The 19,721-nt window shown below is 44.3% G+C and overlaps 1 protein-coding gene across 1 annotated transcript in view; it reads left to right on the plus strand.

The window, feature by feature from the left end:
• Positions 1-12,137: 12,137 nt before the first annotated feature.
• The window catches only part of USP31 (ubiquitin specific peptidase 31), an 80,492-nt gene continuing 72,908 nt past the window's right edge, over positions 12,138-19,721 (plus strand). The window contains exon 1 of the mRNA XM_037507426.2: positions 12,138-12,761. Coding sequence (XP_037363323.1) covers positions 12,138-12,761 — 624 coding nt within the window. The remainder of the gene's footprint in view (positions 12,762-19,721) is intronic.

Here is a 19,721-nt window from a genome sequence, read left to right on the forward strand (position 1 = left end):
AAAAGCAACATGGCGGCGAGGAGACTGCGAGTAAGATCTCCCATTAAAAAAAGTTAATAGGGAGGAAAAGCGGCAGGTCCCAGTGAGAACTGAGACAGGGAAGATAAACGGACGACTCCAGCAAACTGCCCGAAGAAGAAAGTTGCCATAAAAGAGGACGAGAAGGGAGGGAAGCGCAGAACCCTGCTCCCCTCCCCCGCCCACAGAGCGGCACTCTCCGACCGGCAGAGACGAGGGAAACAACAAACAAAACGCCCAACAAGAAAAACGGATGCAGCAAGTGGGACTGTGAGTGGAAGGAACTATTTCAGCCACCACACCCGTGAACGGGAGCTGAGGCGAACCCTGCAGGATCCGCCGCGGAGGTGAGCTCCAGGCGCCAGTAAAGAGAGCCCCCCACCAGGAGGAGCCCAAGCACCAGCACACAGCCCCAGCCGCCCGGTAAGCTTGCGCGAAAGCGGCGCTCGATTGCAAGCTGCCCAGGGCCCTGCGCCTGCGACCTAGGCTTGCGGGACGCGGAGCCCTCCTGAGTGGACAAGAACAGGTGCCAGGCAGGGAGCGGGATTCAAAAGGCGCATTCCCGCCGCACTGATCTGGGCTACAGCCCGGCCTGGAACTGAGGGCTTTGGAACTGACCCGGGCGGAGGCCCTCCCTGAGTGAGCAGGAACAGGCGCCCAGGCAGGGAGCGGGATTCAAAAGGCGCCATTCCCGCGCCACTGATCTGGGCTACAGCCCGCGTCCTGGAACTGAGGGCTTTGGAACTGAGACCCGGGGCACGAAATTAGGGGCGTGGGTTCCCCACGACGGTGGGGCAAAGGCAGACACAGCACCCCAAGCCGTTGAGGTGTACCCTACCATCCCCGCTCTGCTCCTGTCCCACGGGTGGAAAATCAGCTCCCAAGGGCTCTAGGAGAGATCTCTGGTCCACTAGCGACTTGACCCCAGCACAGGCTACTGAAGGAGCTAGTGGCCAGCTGGGGAGTTAGCCCACACCGGGCCCTTCTGAACAAGTAGTCTGAGCCCACAGGGAGAGCGAGCACCCACAGCCGGGGCAGACCAGGCGCGCAGAATAGTGTGCCTGAGACCAGAAGCGCAGGGAGTGTGTCCCACATCACCATTTTAGAACAGGGACATTTCTTCAGTAAAGACTACCTGCAGAAGGCTTCCTCAGGAGCCAGAGGTGAGCGGGGGAAGTTCGCCCACGCAGACCCCTCTGGCCTGCAGTCCAACCCAGAGGGGAGCAGGAACCCACCGCCGGGGCAGACCAGGCGCACAGGGGAGTGTGTCCCACATCGCATTTTAGAACAGGGACCTTTCTCCAGTAAAGGCTGCTTGAAACTGACAGATGACTCCTGGAAGAACAGAGGGGACAGAGAAGCCCACCCAAGATGCCGGCAAGTCCCAACAACACAGTGTCCCAACGCATACGGCAAATTAGAAAACAGACAGTAGGGAGGAGAAGAACCACACGCAACCTAGCAACTCTCCAGAGAAAAAGCACACCAAAAAGAAAGCCCCCCAGATTGCAACGACAATAACTTGGAAGAATTTCTGAGCCTTCCAGAAAGAGAATTTAAAATTGCCGTGATTAAAAAACTGACAGAAGTCATAAAGGAAAACAATGATAAGGGAAAATAATCAACGATCAGAAGAATGCAATTGAGTCCCTAGAGAGGAAAACAATGGTCAGAAGAAAAAATTGAGTCCCTAAAGAGGGAAGTAAAAAGAATGCAGGAGATCAAGAATTAATGGAAGAACTAAAGAATTCTGGGAAAAGCAATGAAAGCAGAAGAGATGAAATGGAAGAACGAATAAGTAATCTTGAGACACAGAAATAAAAAGAACCAAACAGAGAAGGAAAGAGAAGTACGAAGGAAAAAAGAACGAGAAAGACTTCGGGAACTATCGGACTCCATGAGGAAAGAATATAAGAGTTATAGGAATACCAGAAGGAGAGAGAGAGAATGTAGGAACAGAGAAAATATTCAAAGAGATAATTGAAGAGAACTTCCCAAATGTGAAGAAGGAGCTGAAAATTGATATACAAGAAGCAAGAAGAACACCAAACTTCCACGACGAAAGGAAAAATACAGCAAGACACATAATAGTAAAGCTCCCAAGAATCCAGGACAAGGAAAAAATAATGAAGCTGGCAAGAGGGAAGAAACAGATAACATTCAAAGGAAAACCAATCAGGCTGACATCAGACTTCTCCGAAGAAACACTACGGGCAAGGAGAGAGTGGAGGGACATAGTCAACAGACTCCAAGAAAACAGATGCCAACCAAGAATACTCTATCCCGCAAAGCTCTCCTTCCTCTTTGAAGAAAGAATATGGACCTTCCCAGACAAACAGAAACTCCGGAATTTCATTGCAACTAAACCCCACTCCAAAAAATACTACAAGGAGTCTTAAAGCCAGAACTCAGAGCGACGAATAACAATGAAAGAAGGCCAAAAAAAAAAAAAAGTTATTAAAAGAATAAATAAATAAAATCAAAGGAAAGACAAACACAATGGCAAATACAGATGTTAACATATCAATATTAACTCTAAATGTAAATGGACTAAACTCTTCAATAAAAAGACACAGAGTTGCAGCCTGGATTAAGAAACAAAACCAAACCTTTTGCTGTCTCCAGGAAACACATTTAGCTACAAAAGATAAAAATAGGCTCAAAGTTAAAGGATGGAAAACAATCCTACAAGCAAATGGACCAAAAAAGAAAGCAGGAACAGCTATACTTATATCAGATAAAACAGATTTCAAACTCAAAAAGATAAAAAGAGACCCCAATGGTCACTACATTATGATCAAGGGACAATACTTCAAGAAGAAATAACACTCATTAACATATACTCACCAAACGAAGGAGCACCAAAATATATCAGACAACTGTTGTCCTCTCTGAAAACAGACATCAGAGAAACACATACGTAGTGGGAGACTTCAACACACCACTATCAACAATGGATAGATCAACAAGACAAAAATAAGTAAAGAAACCAAAGCTCTAAATAAGGACCTAGAGCAATGGGCTTAACAGACATCTATAGAACACTAAACCCAAAAAAAAGTACAGTACATTTTTCTCAAGCGCACACGGATCATTCTCCAGGATCGATCACATACTGGGGCACAAGACAAACATCAACAGATACACCAAGATTGAAATCATATCAACCATCTTTTCTGACCATGAAGGCATCAAACTAGAAATAAACCATAAAAAGAAGGCAAGGAACTTTCCTACCTCATGGAGATTAAAAACCCACACTACTGGAAGACCATTGGACTAATGAGGAGATCAAAGAAGAAATTAAAAAATTTTTTGAATTGAACGACAAGGAGGACACCAATATCCTAAATGTATGGGATGCAGCAAAAGCAGTAATAAGAGGAAAATATATAGCAATAGAAGCTCACATCAAGAAACAAGAAAGAACGCAAAGAAACAACCTAATCTCGAAGCTCAAAGATCTAGAAAAAGAACAACAAGAAAACCCCAAACCAGTAGAAGAAAAGAAATAATAAACCAAAGCAGAAATAAATGAAATTGAAACTAAAAAAACAATCCAAAAGATCAATGAAACCAAGAGCTGGTTCTTTGAAAAACAATAAAATAGACAACCCTAGCCAGGCACAAAGGAAAAAAGGGAGAAAGCACAAATAAACAGGATCATCAATGAAAGAGGAGAAATCACAACGACACAGCAGAAATCAAAAGAATAATCAGTAACTACTATGAACAGTTATATGGAAACAAGTTTAACAATCTAGAGGAGATGGACAAATTCCTACAACTCTACAATCACCCAAAGCTAGATAAAGAAGAAATAGAACACCTAAACAGACCAATCAATTAGCGAAATTGAAATGGTAATCAAAAACCTCCCCAAAAACAAAAGCCCAGGACCTGATGGATTTACAAATGAATTCTACCAAACATTCAGAGACGAATTAGTGCCTATCCTTCACAAACTCTTCCAAAAATTGAGAAGGAAGGGACAATACCAAACACGTTCTATGAAGCCAACATTACACTAATACCAAACCGAACAAGGACAACACAAAAAAGGAAAACTACAGGCCAATCTCCCTAATGAACACTGATGCAAAAATCCTCAATAAAATTTTAGCTATCAGAATCCAACAATGTATCCATAAGATAATTCACCACGACCAAGTTGGATTCATTCCAGGGGCACAAGGATGGTTTAAACATCCGAAAATCAATCAACGTTATCCAACACTCAACAAAAGAAATATAAAATATGAATAATATCAATAGATGCTGAGAAAGCTTTCGACAAAGTGCAACACCCATTCATGATAAAAGCCCTTGAAGTTCTGGGATACAAGGAACATACCTCAACATCATAAAGGCCATCTATGACAAGCCAACAGCCAGTATCATTCTCAATGGTGAAAAGCTGAAAGCAATTCCAAAGATCTGGAACAAGACAAGGATGTCCACTCTCACCATTGCTTTTCAATATAATACTGGAAGTCCTAGCCAGGGCAATAAGACAAGAGAAAGACATCAAGGAATCCAAATAGGAAAAGAAGAAGTCAAACTATCACTATTTGCAGACGATATGATATTATACATAGAGAACCCCAAAACTCCACAGAAAAGCTAATTCAACTCATCAATCAGTTCAGTAAAGTGGCAGGATACAAAATCAACACGCAAAAGTCAGTAGCCTTCCTATACACAAACAATAAATCTGAAGAAGAAGAAATCGAAAAGACCATCCCTTTTGTTATTGAAACAAAAAATCAAATATTTGGAATAAATCTAACAAAAGAGGTAAAGGACCTATACAAAGAAAACTATAAAACACTGTTAAAAGAAATAGAAGAAGACACAAAGATGGAGAGACATCCCCTGCTCATGGATTGGAAGAATAAACATTATTAAAATGGCCATCCTTCCAAAAGCAATATACAGATTCAATGCTATTCAATCAAAATTTCAATGTCATTCTTCAAAGAAATAGAAAAATTATTGATGAAATTCATATGGAATCACAAAAAACCCCGAATAGCCAAAGCTCTCCTGAAAAAAAAGAAGGGAATGGAGGCATCAGACTCCCAGACTTCAAACTATACTACAAAGCCATAATCATCAAAACTGCATGGTATTGGAACAAGAACAGACATACAGACCAATGGAATCGAATAGAAAATCCAGAAATAAACCCACAGATTTATGGTCAACTAATCTTTGACAAAGGAGCAAAGACTATGCATTGGAGCAAAGAATTTGTTCAATAAATGGTGCTGGGAAAACTGGGTCGCTACATGCAAAAGAATGAAGCTTGACCACCACCTCACACCATACACAAAAATCAACTCAAAATGGATTAAAGAACTAGACATAAGACCTGAAACCATATAAAATATAGAAGGAAATATAGGCGAAACACTACGTGATTTGCACATCAAAGACATCTTTACAGACACATCACCCAAAGCAGTGATAGTGAAGGCAAAGATAAACAGCTGGGACTATATCAAATTAAAGAGCTTTTGCACAGCAAAAGAGACAATAACAAAAACAAAGAGAAACCCCACCAACTGGGAGAACATTTTTGCACCCAACACTAATGATAAAGGACTGATCACAAAAATCTGCAAAGAGCTGATGAGACTCAACAACAACAAAGAAATAATCCAGTCAAAAAAATGGCAGAAGAGCTTAAAAAAAAACTTCTCTGAAGAGGAAATGCAAATGCCAACAGGCATATGAAAAAATGTTCAACATCACTTGTCATCAGGGAAAATGCAAATCAAAACTACCATGAGATACCATCTTACACCAGTGAGAATGGCACATATTAAAAAAACTAGCAACAACAAATGTTGGCGAGGGTGTGGAGAAAAAGGAACTCTTCTGCACTGTTGGTGGGAGTGCAAACTGGTCCAACCACTGTGGAAAGGTGTGGAGATTTCTGGACCTACTAAACATAGAGCTTCCATATGACCCAGCAATTCCACTCCTAGGTATTACCCAAAGGACACAGAAACATCAATTCCAAAGAACACCTGCACCCCTATGTTTATAGCAGCACTGTTTACAATAGCTAAGCTTTGGAAACAACCCAAATGCCCAAATAGATGACTGGATCAAGAAGATGTGGTACATATATACCATGGAATATTACTCAGCATTCAAAAAAGATAAACACATGCAATTTGCTGCAACATGGATGGCGCTGGAAGGATCATGCTCAGCGATAAGCCAAAAGAAAAAGAAAAATACCGGATGGTCTCACTCATAGCAGGAATCTAGAAAACTTAAATAAGGGACCAGGAAATGAAAAACTAAAGAAAGTGAAAATCAAAATCAACAAAAAACTATGAACCAGAGACACTTTTAGGGGCGGGGGGGAGGGGAGGGATTGGGGTCAGAATGGGGGGCGGCAATTGTATGGGGATATAACAATAAAATTTATAAAAAAAAAATAAATAATAAAAGGTCATTGAAATTAAAAAAAAAAAATAATAAAGTATCTTTAAAAGATACTTTATTTTCAGATAGGAAAATAAATATTGTGATAATGTAGGTTTTCTCTAAATGAATCTATATAAATTAAGCCTCCCAAGGGATTAAATTCACTGAGAGAATAAGTAACAGCTAATAAAACTAAGAAGTATTGCTCTAGCCAATATTTGATATATTCTAAATCTATATCATTGTGGAATAAAGGCATATCAATGATAGAAAGGAAATTTTTAAAATCCTACATATATGTGACTTAAAAAATGACACTTTAACATAGTGGGAAAGATCAGATTATTTAAAAAATTGTGCTGAGACAGCTGGCCAGCCATGTAGACTGGGGGAAAGGCAAGATCCCTACCTCATTTCTTTCACAAAAATAGATTCCTGATGGAGCCAGCCTTCAAAGAAAGAAAAAGAAATAAAGCAGAAACCATAATAGTAGAAAATGAAAACGTAGAAGAAAATTCTTAGGATCCTCGAGTTGGAAAAGGCTAGTCACCTAAACATGTAAAAAAGGGAAACCAGAAATCTATGCAAAAACAGATCAATCTGACTATAAAATAATCAAAATTCTCTATTGGTATGAAAATATTATAAATATGGTGAAAGGTAAATAGTCACATGGAATGGCTCAGAACAAGAAATAACAGAACTCATGTTGAAAGTACTGTCTATTAGCCAACATTTATAAACAGAACACCCCAAAAGAAAATGGTCACATGATGCACACAGGTAAATCATTCCAGGAGAAACACAAATTGTTAATAATAAAAAAGATATACGGCCTCCCTTGTGATGCAAAGGGTTAAGCACCACTATGAAGCTATCCGCAGTCTCTGCAGCACGAGTTCGATCCTGGCGGCCAGGGCTATCCACATGCGCAGCAGACTTCTCCTGTTTTGCCCACTGCCCCACAGTGTATTTCGGTCAATCTGCTTATTCCATTCTCCACTCTGTCTCTGGTGAATCCTCTCAGCCCCTGCACCTCTGGCCTGTACCCTAGTTTTGCATGCATAAATAAATAAATCTTCAAAAAAATAATAAAAAGATATTACTAGTTATTTTCTCATTTTCATGATTGCCAGCAACAGAAACTGAAGCTGTTTAGTTTCAGCAATAAAGGGATTTACAGGAAGCCTATCAGGCTAGCTCACTGAATAAACAGAGCTGGAGAAACAGGCTTGGGCAGAAACCCGGAGGGAGACATCAGTAAGAACTTGGCAAAAGAGCAGCCAGCTGGGTATTCACTGCCACTGCTGGACATTCACTGTCACTGCTGGACCATTGCTGTCACTGCTGGACCATCACTGCCTCCACTGGACCCTCACTGCCTCCGCTGGACCCTTACTGCCAAACTGCTGAAGATAGAACTACTAATTCACCAACTTGCTGTATTGTCTCCAACTGTCCTTGAATCAGTAATTCCAGAGCCATGTCCATGTGGGAGCCTCTGAGTGGTCTTTCTTCAGTCATCTGCCTGGACCCTTGCTTTTAGGGGTGGAAGGTGAATACTTTCCCTCTGCCCAGTTTTTATAACAGGAGATTGATTTGCCCTGCCTAATTTGGTATCCCAAATGGGAAGTCTATTTAAGATGTTGGATAACCGAGAGACTGGCCTATGATATTCACCATCACTCATTCAAATACCAGCACATTAATATGTCATCTTTTGTTCATCACATGTTTGAATGTGGAAAGACTGAGAAACTCAACACTGTCTTGGCATTGGGAAATGTGTTCCTATTTTTTATTGGCAGAATAAAGCCTTTCTGGAGGTCACCCTGACAATAGGTGTCAAATAGGACACATACATACCCTTTAGTCCAAAGTGTCAGCTTAAGGGGAGAGTTGCAGAGATGGACGTAGTTTAGATCATAATGCTATTCAGTGTGCTGTTGTTACTAATTTGTGTTTTCCTAGCTTGGGGGATAAGGTATTCCATACTGCTGAATTATATATGGGGACTGGAGGGCTCCTACCCGAGGAAGACCAAGAATTGTACTTTACTAGACTTTAGAGACTGAGAATCAACCCTCCTGATTACTGCAGAGCTATACCAATTATGTTTTGGATTTCAGCTACATGCTGGTAGAAGCAGCAACTAGGTAGAACTGGGCTAGATCAGGGGTGATGTTCAAAGAGAGTCAAAGGGCATCACCATCCCTAAATCAAGGGAGACAGATCTGATGACAGGCTTAGCCCTAACTTCTCTGAAGCACATGAGAGCAGTGGGATTCCAAACATTAGCTTGAACTAGTAACAGGAAGGCTGAAGATTGCTTACAGCAGTGAGGAGAAAACCAGATCCCGGCCAATTCTACATCAGACTTGGTTTTGAATTTTCCAGTTCTAATTAAAGTTCAATGTCTTAGATTGGGTTTCCCTGCAATCAGAGCCTGAGACAGGATCTGGGTGCAGGTAGTTTCATTGGAAGATGATTCTGGAAGCAGGAGTGAGAAAGCAGGAAGGCTGAGACAGGGAAGAAGGGAAATCTACAAAAAGGTGTGTTATATTCTGTTTACGACTGAGTAGGGCTCCTACCTCCTGGGGACTCTGAGGCATCTGTTGGCTATGCCTCAGCCTCATCCATCCAAAGCATAGGAGGCTAGGCTGTTTACCCACTCACTGGTGTTTCCACTGGTTTCTGATTGCCCTGTTAATTTAGTTCCACGTTGTGAGCTCCCAGGTTTTGGAGAAAACCCTCAGACAAGAAAGCAGAGAGATAAACAGCTTGATGTGGGGGTTGTCACATGCAGTGGTTTACATAGCTTATAGCTATGGTTGCAGCTGGAGATGGGCTCTGAGCATAAGACATGGGGGATGAAAAGCTTTTGTTATGCTTAATTTTCTTGTGAAGTAATTTATTTATTCATTCAACTAAGCATTTATTAGATTTATGGTTGGTGCTGGGCCTCCATGGTGAGCAAAACAGAGTCTCCGTTTTAAGAGCTGCTCTTTCATTTCGGCAGATTTTGACCAAACTTGATGGGTGCTATGAGCATCTGACTCCAAAGTGGAGAAGTGCAAACAAAAACAAAAAAGAAGCTAGTTGGGAAACTATCTTTGGGACTTAATTTGCAAGTTGGCTTGACATCTAGAGAATCCATAGCCTAAACACCCCCCTTACTGCCATAAGCCAACAGTTTTTACATCATGGCTGGATCTTACGAGAACATTGCGCTAAATTGCCTGAAATGCCACCAAAAGCCATTCCTTTTTTTCTGTCACCCCCTCCTCCACAATTTCCATATTTAAAAATTGCAAACATGTCTTGCAAAGATTGAGGTACTTTAGTATCAACTATCAGTTTGCTCTCTTTTGATGTCCAGATGAACTCAAAATGCAGCGAGGAATGCATATCTAGGTGGGAATGGAGGTAATCTGAGGGCTAACACAGAGCTAGGATTGGGGGGCACCCTAAGTCTTGCTTACTGTGGGGTGGGAGGCCAGCTGTAGAAGCCATTTACCTTGAAATGCGGTTTAAGATGGGCTTTGTATTTCGTTTTGTTTTGAAATCAGGGCCCTTCCCTGATTTCTGCAGCAACCAGGACTCAGGCTGAGTAGGGTTAGCAAAGAGGAGACTCCTTAGAGAGGAGGTTACAAACCAGTATCTTTTGAGCTGAAGACAGCACAAAGATGTGCTTTTCCCCCCTGCACTATTTTTTTTTTTTTTTTGTTAATTGGACCAACATTTAAAAATGGGATTTCTACTTTCTCCTAAAATATCAGATGATGTGGCAACACCGAGCCCTCATTTCCTGATGGGAACATTTGACTGGGGCTGAGTGGCAGTTACCTCCTTTAGAAGGATGTTGATTTGCACTTGGCCATAGTCCACACCATTCCTTATATTGCTCCTAATTCTGAGAGCTCAATCACTTGAAGTATGAATAGGTCAGATTAAAAAAAAAAAAAACAAGCAACAACAAATGCTGGCAAGGATGTGATGAAAAAGGAACTCTCCTACATTGCTGTTGGGAGTGCAAACTGGTCCAACCACTATGGAAAGCTGTCTGGAGATTCCTGTCTACTAAAAATGGAGCTACCATACGACCTGTAATTTCACTCCTAGGGATCTACCCAAAGGACACAGAAACATTGATTCAAAAGACCACCTGGACCCCTATGTTTACTGCAGCACTATTTACAATAGGTAAAATCTGGAAACAACCCAAATGCCCCAAAATAGATGACTGGATCAAGAAGATGTGGTATATATACACAATGGGATATTATTCAGCAATCAAAAAAGTTAAACTCATGCCATTCGCAGCAATGTGGATGGAACTAGAAGAAATTATGTTCAATAAAATAAGCCAGAAGGAAAAAGAAAAATATCGGATGGTTTCACTTATAGCAGCCATATAGGGGAACCAAATAAGACATCAGTGTAAAAAAATAGTGACAGTACAAAACACAACAAAGCAAAACAGACAATTATAAATCAGAGACATCCTGCAGGGGAGGAGGTGGGAGAGGGATCAGAGGGAGGGAGGGAGGCGCACAGGGGACTGAGGTGATGATGCACAGGTGCACTGGTGAAGGAAACTCTATGGGGACTACACCTGAGCGGGTGGGGGGAGGCAATATTGTTTAAAAATGAGCAATGATGTAAAAAACTTAAAAAAATTAATATAAATAAATAAAAGTTAAAAAAAACTGTAAAAAAAAAAAAAAAGAATGATGATGGAAACACCAAGATTCTTCACTCACTGGCATGTGAGTCCCTGTGATATTTGTAGGTTAATGACCTTTCGTTGAGAGGTCAAGTCCGGGGACTTGGAAACAAATTTGGGTTTGAATCCGAGGAGTAGTACCATTTTCAGTCATCGAAGATGAAAGCTGTTGCAAGCGCAGCACAATGCTCGGGACGCGGCTGCTGTCATCAGCATCCGCAACCATCAGCCGAACGATGAATGAATGGGGGTAGAGTTCCTCGGGATGTTAAGGGCCGGTCTGAAAAGGAAGGCAGTTCTGGTAACACCATTTCCCTAGGCCTCCAAGGCGCGGCCTCGAGGAGCTGCCCGCCAGGACGTGCCAGGCTCCGGCGGCTTTGGGGTCCCCAGGGAGCCGGGCGGGGCTGGGTTGCACAGGACTGGTCAGAGCCAAGCCCGTCATTTCCCCAGGGTCCCGTCCAGGGCGGCAACCTGACTCCGGCACTTTCCGAGGGCCTCCCCCACCAGAGCAGCGATGCCCCGCGCCCGCCGCGGGCCAGGGCTCACCCCGCGGGAGCCGGCGCTCTTCCCCGCGCCGGGTCCGTGCCCCTACTAGACATGGCCTCCCCGGGGCTTCACGCCGCAGCACCGCGCCCGGGGCCGCGAGTCATCGCGTCTGGCCGGAGCGGCGGCCTCGCGCCCGCAGTCAACATGGCGGCCGCGGCGGCTTCAGCGCGGGGCGGGCGGCGCCGGGAGGCGGGTCACGTGAGCGGCCCAGCTGGGCGGGTCGCGCGCGCATCCGCACGCCCCGCCGGCCGCTGCTCGCGGGCTCGCTCGGCGGCGCTCTGAGGTGCGCGGGCGTCGGGCCCGGCCGGGGGAGGCGCGGCGGGCGGGCGGGATGCGGCGGCCGCCGGGGCTGGGCCGCGGGCCGGGCGGGCGGGCGCGGTGATGAGCGTCGGCGGCCGCCGCCATGTCCAAGGTAACGGCGCCCGGGCCCGGGCCGCCGGCGGCGGCGGGCGGGAAGGAGAAGCGCTCCTTCAGCAAGCGGCTGTTCCGGAGCGGCCGCGCGGGCGGCGGCGGCGCGGGGGGCCCCGGGGGGCCCGGGCCGGCCGCGCCCGCCTCGCCCTCGTCCGCGCGCTCGGTGGGCAGCTTCATGAGCCGCGTCCTCAAGACGCTGTCCACGCTCTCGCACCTGAGCTCCGAGGGCGCCGCCCCGGACCGCGGCGGCCTCCGCAGCTGCTTCCCGCCCGGGCCGGCCGCCGCGCCCGCGCCGCCGCCCTGCCCGCCGCCGCCCGCCGCGCCCGCGCCGCCCGCCTGCGCAGCCGAGCCGGTGCCCGGGGTGGCGGGGCTCCGGAACCACGGCAACACGTGCTTCATGAACGCCACGCTGCAGTGCCTCAGCAACACCGAGCTCTTCGCCGAGTACCTGGCGCTCGGCCAGTACCGGGCGGGGCGGCCCGAGCCCTCGCCCGACCCCGAGCAGCCCGCGGGCCACGGCGCGCAGGGCCAGGGCGAGGTCACCGAGCAGCTGGCGCACCTGGTGCGGGCCCTCTGGACCCTGGAGTACACCCCGCAGCACAGCCGCGACTTCAAGGTGAGCCGCGTGGCCCCGATCCGCGGGGAGGGCCCGGCACCCACTGCCGCGGGTCTTGACCCGGATCTCTGCCTTGGTTGGCCACAGAGGTTTGCGTCCGGGTCTGGGATACATGGCACTGATGGTAAGGGAGATCCATCCATTCATTGGGGTCTGGGATACATGGCACTGATGGTAAGGGAGATCCATTCATGCACGCATGCATGAATGCACGCATGCCACCGATTGTCAGGGAGGCCCATCCATGCATCCTTTCATCCATCCATCATAAGAACGTGCTGTGATGCCAGTTGCCGTGTCGGGCACCAGGGAGGGCTGTGACAATGAACAAGACGCCCTGCCTTCATGGCACTTAGATTCTTGGGAGTGGGCGTGTAGAGCCTATAGACCTGCTGCTTACTCGTACTGTTCTAGTAGTGTGACCCTCAGCAACTTACTCAACCTCTTTGTGCCAGTTTCTCATCTGGAACTTAAGGTGGTTGTGAGCTGCGGACAAGTTGATAGGTTGGGTTGAACTCTTAAATTACTAATTTTTCACCATTTATGGTTGACAGATTGGCACTTTTTTAGGGTTCAGTCTCATATATAAAAGGCTTGAATTGTCTATTTGCTATTATTTTTATTATTAAAGACTAAAAATTACCGAGATAATATCAGATGGTAGTTTGAAGCAAGTCAAACCTGGTTGTGATTGCTGAGCTGGCTGGCTGCCTTATGTAGGGGAGGGAGCAGGATTAGGGACACCTCTTGAAGAGGTGGCTTTTTAGCTGAGAACTAGTATCCACAGAAAGAGCTGGCCTTGGGGAGCTCAGGGTGAAACTGGTCCCAGGACAAGGGAAGGAAGAAAGTTGGGAGGTGGAAAGAGCCTTGTACACTTGAGGAGCGCTGTCGCTCTGGGCTGGGCAAACTTTCAGAAGAGGGTCAGAGAGTAAGGTAAGTATTTTAGGCTTTGCTGATGCAGATGCAAAATCAAGGATATTATGTTGGTACTTAACATAACAAGAGAAAAATTCCTACAGCATTTCATTGATTAAAAGAAAAACATAATAATTGGGTGTAATATTTTTGTAATACAGGTCTAATGAGAAGAATGGAGTTCTTTTTTTTTGGGTGGCCTAATGTTTAACTTAACTGGAGTTCAAAATTAGCATTTGCTGTCATCCATTGAGTACAAGTATTCATTTCTATACATCATTGATTAGAAATATTTATTTCGACAAATCGTCATCTTCTGTTTTGCTGGTGAAACTGAAAGTATAGAGGGGAGGTGGGGGAAGTGAGGTGTGTGGGGTGGCCTGTGGGAAGAGCTGAGTGGTGATGGGAGGCCATGTAGATTGCACTGAGGATTTGGGCTCTAAAGCAAAGGAGGAAGGTGATTTGAGAGAGAATGAGGAGTGGAGATGAATCTAGTATGAAATGGAATGAAATCATACAAAGAGAAGGTTAATTCCTCTCCACTCTCTTTCTTTTCCCACCATGCACAGCGGAAAGTCTGGGGTGGGGAGTAGATTGTCCTCAACACCTCTTGCTCACTCCCCCACCTTTTTTTTCCCTCCCTTCTTCAACAAGGAGAACAAGCTCTGACTTCAGAGACTTAGGGAGGCAACAGTAGCTAGGATTTAATAAGATTATGTTTTCATTTGGTTTGTTTTTACATTTGTCTTCTATTTATGGCAAATGGTATCAACTTCCATTGGTGCTGTGAACTTTTTTTCTAAAATATATCTGTTTATGTAAAAATCAATGATTTGACTAAAATATAAAATGATATTCTGCGTGAGGAGCCAGTACTTGGTTGAGGACCTGCTTTCTGCTCAGGGAACAACACGGCCAGGGTGTAGTCCTTGCCTTTTAATAGATTTTATTTATTTATTAATTTATTTATGCCATTCTGTCCTGTTTTTCTAAAAAAGAAAAACAGTGGTTGCTCTTTGGTCTTGGAACTTTGAATGGAAGTACTTGCCTGGGATAAGGACTGGAAGAAAAATGCAATTCATGTCAAAGACCTCAAAGAAAGTGGAGACTGGCAACTCACTGGCTACTGAGAGTCTTTCCTGTAATAGCCACGGCCGTTGTAAACTTTCCAAGGTCAGAGCCCAGTGTTTTCAGTTTGGTTTTCTCCTCTTTTCTAAAATGTGAAAAATCAATTTCCATAGCATCTTTGCACACCAACATTTCTATTGCTTGTTTAAAGGTTGCATTCACTTTTCTATCCATTAAGAAGCTGTGAACAGAAATGGGTCAATAATTCTAGAAATGCAAAGACTGATTTATAAGCCTGCTTTGGCAAAGTTGAACAGATTCTTAGAGGCCCCATTTTTTAAATTCTAGAAATACAGAGATTGACGTGTAGGTAGTTTGACCTAAAAGTTCCACTTCGTTTGACCAAGTGGAATAGGTTCTTAGAAGCCTTACTTTAAAAAATAATTCAATCTTCTGAAACTTTAGAATTCACGTTGCCTTCATTCATTCACTTCCAGTGTATTGAAAGTTTACTTAGGAATGAATCCAGCACAGGCAAGAGGAAGTCCTAATAATGATGCCTTAAGCACCAAATGTGTTGATTTAGCTTACACTCTAAGTCTGCAGGTTACTCTTTTCTTAGGTGCAATGGTGACTTGATGGGCCCCAACAACTAGCTAGACCATTTCTGTGTTCCTGTCAAGTTGTGTTAGCTGTTACTAGTTTTTTGTCATTAATGTTTCTTATCTCCCAGCATTCTACCCAGTTGAGGCAGGAAATTATTAGGGAAGCTCCCTTGGCAGGCTTCGGACATCTCATTCACTATAACCCTATCATTATGCCACTCCTGGCTGCATAGGAACTGGATGGTGGGATAAAGTATTTGGGTTTTCTTGCCTTATTACCACTTAGCCCCCCAAAGTGCCTCACCATGTATGTGCCAGGCACTTCCATTTGGGGAGGACACCATCTGCCTGTGAAGAGCTGGGTCTCATGGAAACTGGAAAGTTCCTTCTCACATTTTACTGTGCACAAAATTCACCTTGACATCTTTTTACCTTTGGTAAACCTGGGGTGGGGCGAGAGACTACATTTTTAATATATTCCTAGATGATGCCAGTGCTGTTGGTCCAAGGACCACCCCTGTAGTCTCAGGCTCCAGGAACAAATAAAGAAAGCATCACACACAGCAGTGTTCAAAGGCTGAAGAGAGATCGCCAGGCAGAGAAGTGGTGGAAGTTGCATCAAAGGACATGTAGTTTTGGGGGAATCAGAAACATTTGGTGGCTTGTTACACCATGGAGAACTGTGGGAGAGCAGAACGCCTGGAGGAAGTCTATTGTAACTGGATTGGGATGGGCTTTGTGGGTTCTGCTTTGGGAAGGGCTGGGCTTGATCCTCTGGAAGTTGAGAATCCAGAGCTAATGTTTAAAGTAGGGGAGTGATGGCATCAGATTTCTTTCCTTCTTAACCTTCTCTCCCCCTACCCCCAACACACCCCCTTCCCATTTAGGTAAGCCTGGTGGCACTGTGGAGGATTTATTTTTTTAAATGTTTTGTTGTAGCCAAATTTGATTATTTTGAACATAAAGTTCAACATAAAGAAAGTGCATTTGAGGTGTGTTGCCATGTCCCGCACCTGTGTCTATCAGTATATTTGATGCAGCTATTCTTTGAGCTTGCATTCAGCTGCAGAATCTGCTCAGTTAGGAGCTCCTGAGGGCTATTACCAGTTGACTGGGGTTGGCAGAGGAGACAAAACCAATTTGCCATCTTGAGATGATTTGCTTTGAGGTCTCAAAAGCACTTAATATATCTGTGCTTTTATCGCCTTAAAACTTCCTTAAGTGACTAATGATTTTTCTTTGTTAGTTTTTCAACTAGACTTCTTTCTTGCTTTCTAACCACATTGAGTTGAACTTCAGGAACTTGCCAGATATATGGGCTTTGAGTTTTGGATGAGTTAGATTGTTGTTAAGATTGGATTTTCATTTCCTGGAATAAGATGGGTTGACGGGCCCAAGCTTGTTGCGCTTGAGAAAATTCAGCCACTGCCACCTACATCCTTTCTCTTTTAATGCAGGCTTTTTGCCTCTTGCTCTCGGAGCCATGTTTTTTGATCATGGCCTTTTAACAAACATCGCCACCCCCTCATTCCTTGGGAAGTTTGGTGAGGTCTGGAGACATACTTGGTTTTCACAACTGGGTGGGGTACTACTCACATCTTGGTGGGGACTCCAGGGATGGCGCTAAATGTCATGTAACTTGAAGGGACAGCTCCCCTTCATGAATTTAGTGCTGAGTTTGAGAAACTACTGGAAGAATGTTTTGGGTCTCCTTAACAGTTTCTTCTTACTTCTGGCTTGAGAGCAGTTATTTTGTTACTTTTTCTTCTATCTTTCTTTGCAACAGCCCTAGAGTAAAACTTGATTTCTTTGGTAGAACCCTTGAGTTATTTTCTTAAAATCATGAGAATAAGTAAATAATTCATTTTGAAACTTGACTTTTAATATGCTGTCTTAAGAGGAAATCAGTTTATTGCCTTCAGTAATATGCTGGCCTGCTCTAGCTTACAGATGCCCTCTGATTTCTAGTACTCAGTTGCTTTTTGCAGTAAGAGATGGATGATTATCTTTTAAGTAATAAGGATAAGTTTTACAGTTCCATGCTCTCAAAGAAGAACTAGAACAGAGTGAGCTACTGATAAAAGGACTGTGGGACTCCTTCCAAATTTGCAGTAAAACAAAAAGAAATCGATGAAGAGGATTTTGTCTTCCATATTTTATCTCCTGAACTTTGGTGCCTTGCTGGTGGGAGTCGTGGGATCACCAAGGGAATAAACATGTATAAATGAGTAGTGGCAGGCAGATTAGCAAGGTAGCAATCAGGGGCTTAGGTGGGTTGTGTTTCACACCTGATTTTTTATGGACTCATGTTAAGGGACTTGTATTTTTTGCAGTAGACCATTGAGATGAGTTTCTCTTGTATGAAAGGTAGGGAACTGCTAAGTAAATTGATATTTCACATTGGTTTCCAAGAAGTACTTTGACTTCAGAGTGCCCTTTGAGTTCATTTGAAAAGTAGGAAAAAAAGGAAAAGTGTATTGTTCACATTGAGATTTGTGACAGTTTTATAAAATAGAACGTATGTCCCCTCCTGATCAGTTCCCTTGTCTGTCAAATGCTGTCAGTTTAGTGAAGTTCCAGACCTCTGAAGGAGAAAGGAAGTGATAGAATCATGGGCTTTGGGGCATGGAAGGAGACTTGGTGTGCTTTGGGTAGTGCCCAGCCTTTCTGGATGAGGGGACAAGGTTTACCTGCTGTTTAGAGGCCAAGGGAACAGCACTGGAGGAGATCTGACTTGCCCTCTTGGTCACCCCTGGCTGCTGGTGTACACGGAGTCCTGCCTCTGTGGTCACCTTATCAGTACAGCCACTGAAACAGCAGGTCTTAACATAAAACAGGCCGGGCGGACATGCTGAAACAGGTTGCATTTTTCCCTCTAGGATTGTGGTGCTAAATTGCAGTGAAAAATAAGGCCATCCACAGCTCGCCTCATGTGTGCTGCTGCTCTTCATACTTAGGGACCACTTCCTAAAAAAAAAATAACCCCTTTGGATCATTTAAATGCACATAAACCTGTATATATCTCTCTGTTGTTGGGCTCATAGTTCCCCTGTCCCCTTGCCCCAGACTTTAAAAGATGTTGTGAGTAGCATAGCTTTCTTTGTATTTGTTGCTGCCTGCAGGGCCAACTCATTTTTTAAAGATTTATTTATGCATACAAGAGCTGGGGTGCAGGGCAGAGATGGGGGGGATGAGAAGATTCACCAGAGACAGGGTAGGGAGCAGAACAGGTGGATCTACTGAAATACACTGCTGAGGGGAGCAGGGGGCAAGACAGGAGAGGTCTGCTACGCCATGTGGGCTGCTCCCTGGCCAGGGATCGAACTCATGCTGCAGTGGCTGGCGATGGCTGTCTTTAACCCCTGTGCCACCAGGAAGGCTCCCCAAATCATGTTATTTTAACAGTTGCATAGAAGTCTCTTGATGGATTTTGATGGTTGTATAAAGTCTTTAACCATTGTAACTAATGGTTCAACACATATCGTCTCCTTTTCTAAAGGATGAGTCTTTTAGCAATGGTATTGCTGCATCAAAGAGAAGGTGCATTTGAAATATTGATAGACCTGACCAGATTGCCTGGCAAAATGTTGTATAGGACAGATTCTCTGCCTCTCATGTGCCTGGCAGGGCTTAGCCCTGGCATGTGTTCCCTCTTACTAGTGTCTGTCTTTTTTCTTCATTTTTCAAATTTAGAATTATTTTCTTTTACTTAAGACAGTTTTGTCTACTTTAGATATGCCTATCTCCACTCTGTAAATGTATGCCTCTCTTTCCAGTAAATGTTGAGCGGATGTATACAGCTTCTTACTAGCTGGTAAGGGGTATTCATAAAAGCACAAGACATTTCCTAAGAGAACTAGTTGGGAATAAAAACACATAGAACAATTATGGAGCTACATGTTTGCTGAACTAAACCACATTTGCTGGACAATTACTGTGTTTAGGGGAGGGATTGGGAATAGAGGATTAAGTACAAAGATTATAGGATAAGGTTCTTGCCCTTAGAGAACTTACCTGTTTACAGGGAAGCCCTTTTAAACTGTACTGCCTTGGAAGGTTCAGAGACGGGTGAGGTCACGCGAGCTGAGGTGTAAATAGAAGATGCGTTCATCACTGTCAGCATTTTGCTTCTGCGATGTGTGGAGCTCCTGTGATGAACTAGCCATTGGTTGTATGGCAATAAACCACTTGTACTCCAAAAGTGGTACAAGGCCGCATGGTTCCTTCCTTCAGGGGACTTTTGTTGTCACAGGAGAGATAGACGTTAACAAATAAACACTGATAAGTATGAAATTTAACCCTAGGATCAACGATGGAGAGGGTAAGGTAGAAAAGAGAGAATAATGGGTGTGGTCAGATGGGGGGGGCATAA

The sequence above is a fragment of the Talpa occidentalis genome, unplaced genomic scaffold (genome assembly GCF_014898055.3).
Source record: "Talpa occidentalis isolate TD23 unplaced genomic scaffold, MPIMG_talOcc4v2.1 talOcc4.12, whole genome shotgun sequence".
Lineage (NCBI taxonomy): Eukaryota > Metazoa > Chordata > Mammalia > Eulipotyphla > Talpidae > Talpa > Talpa occidentalis.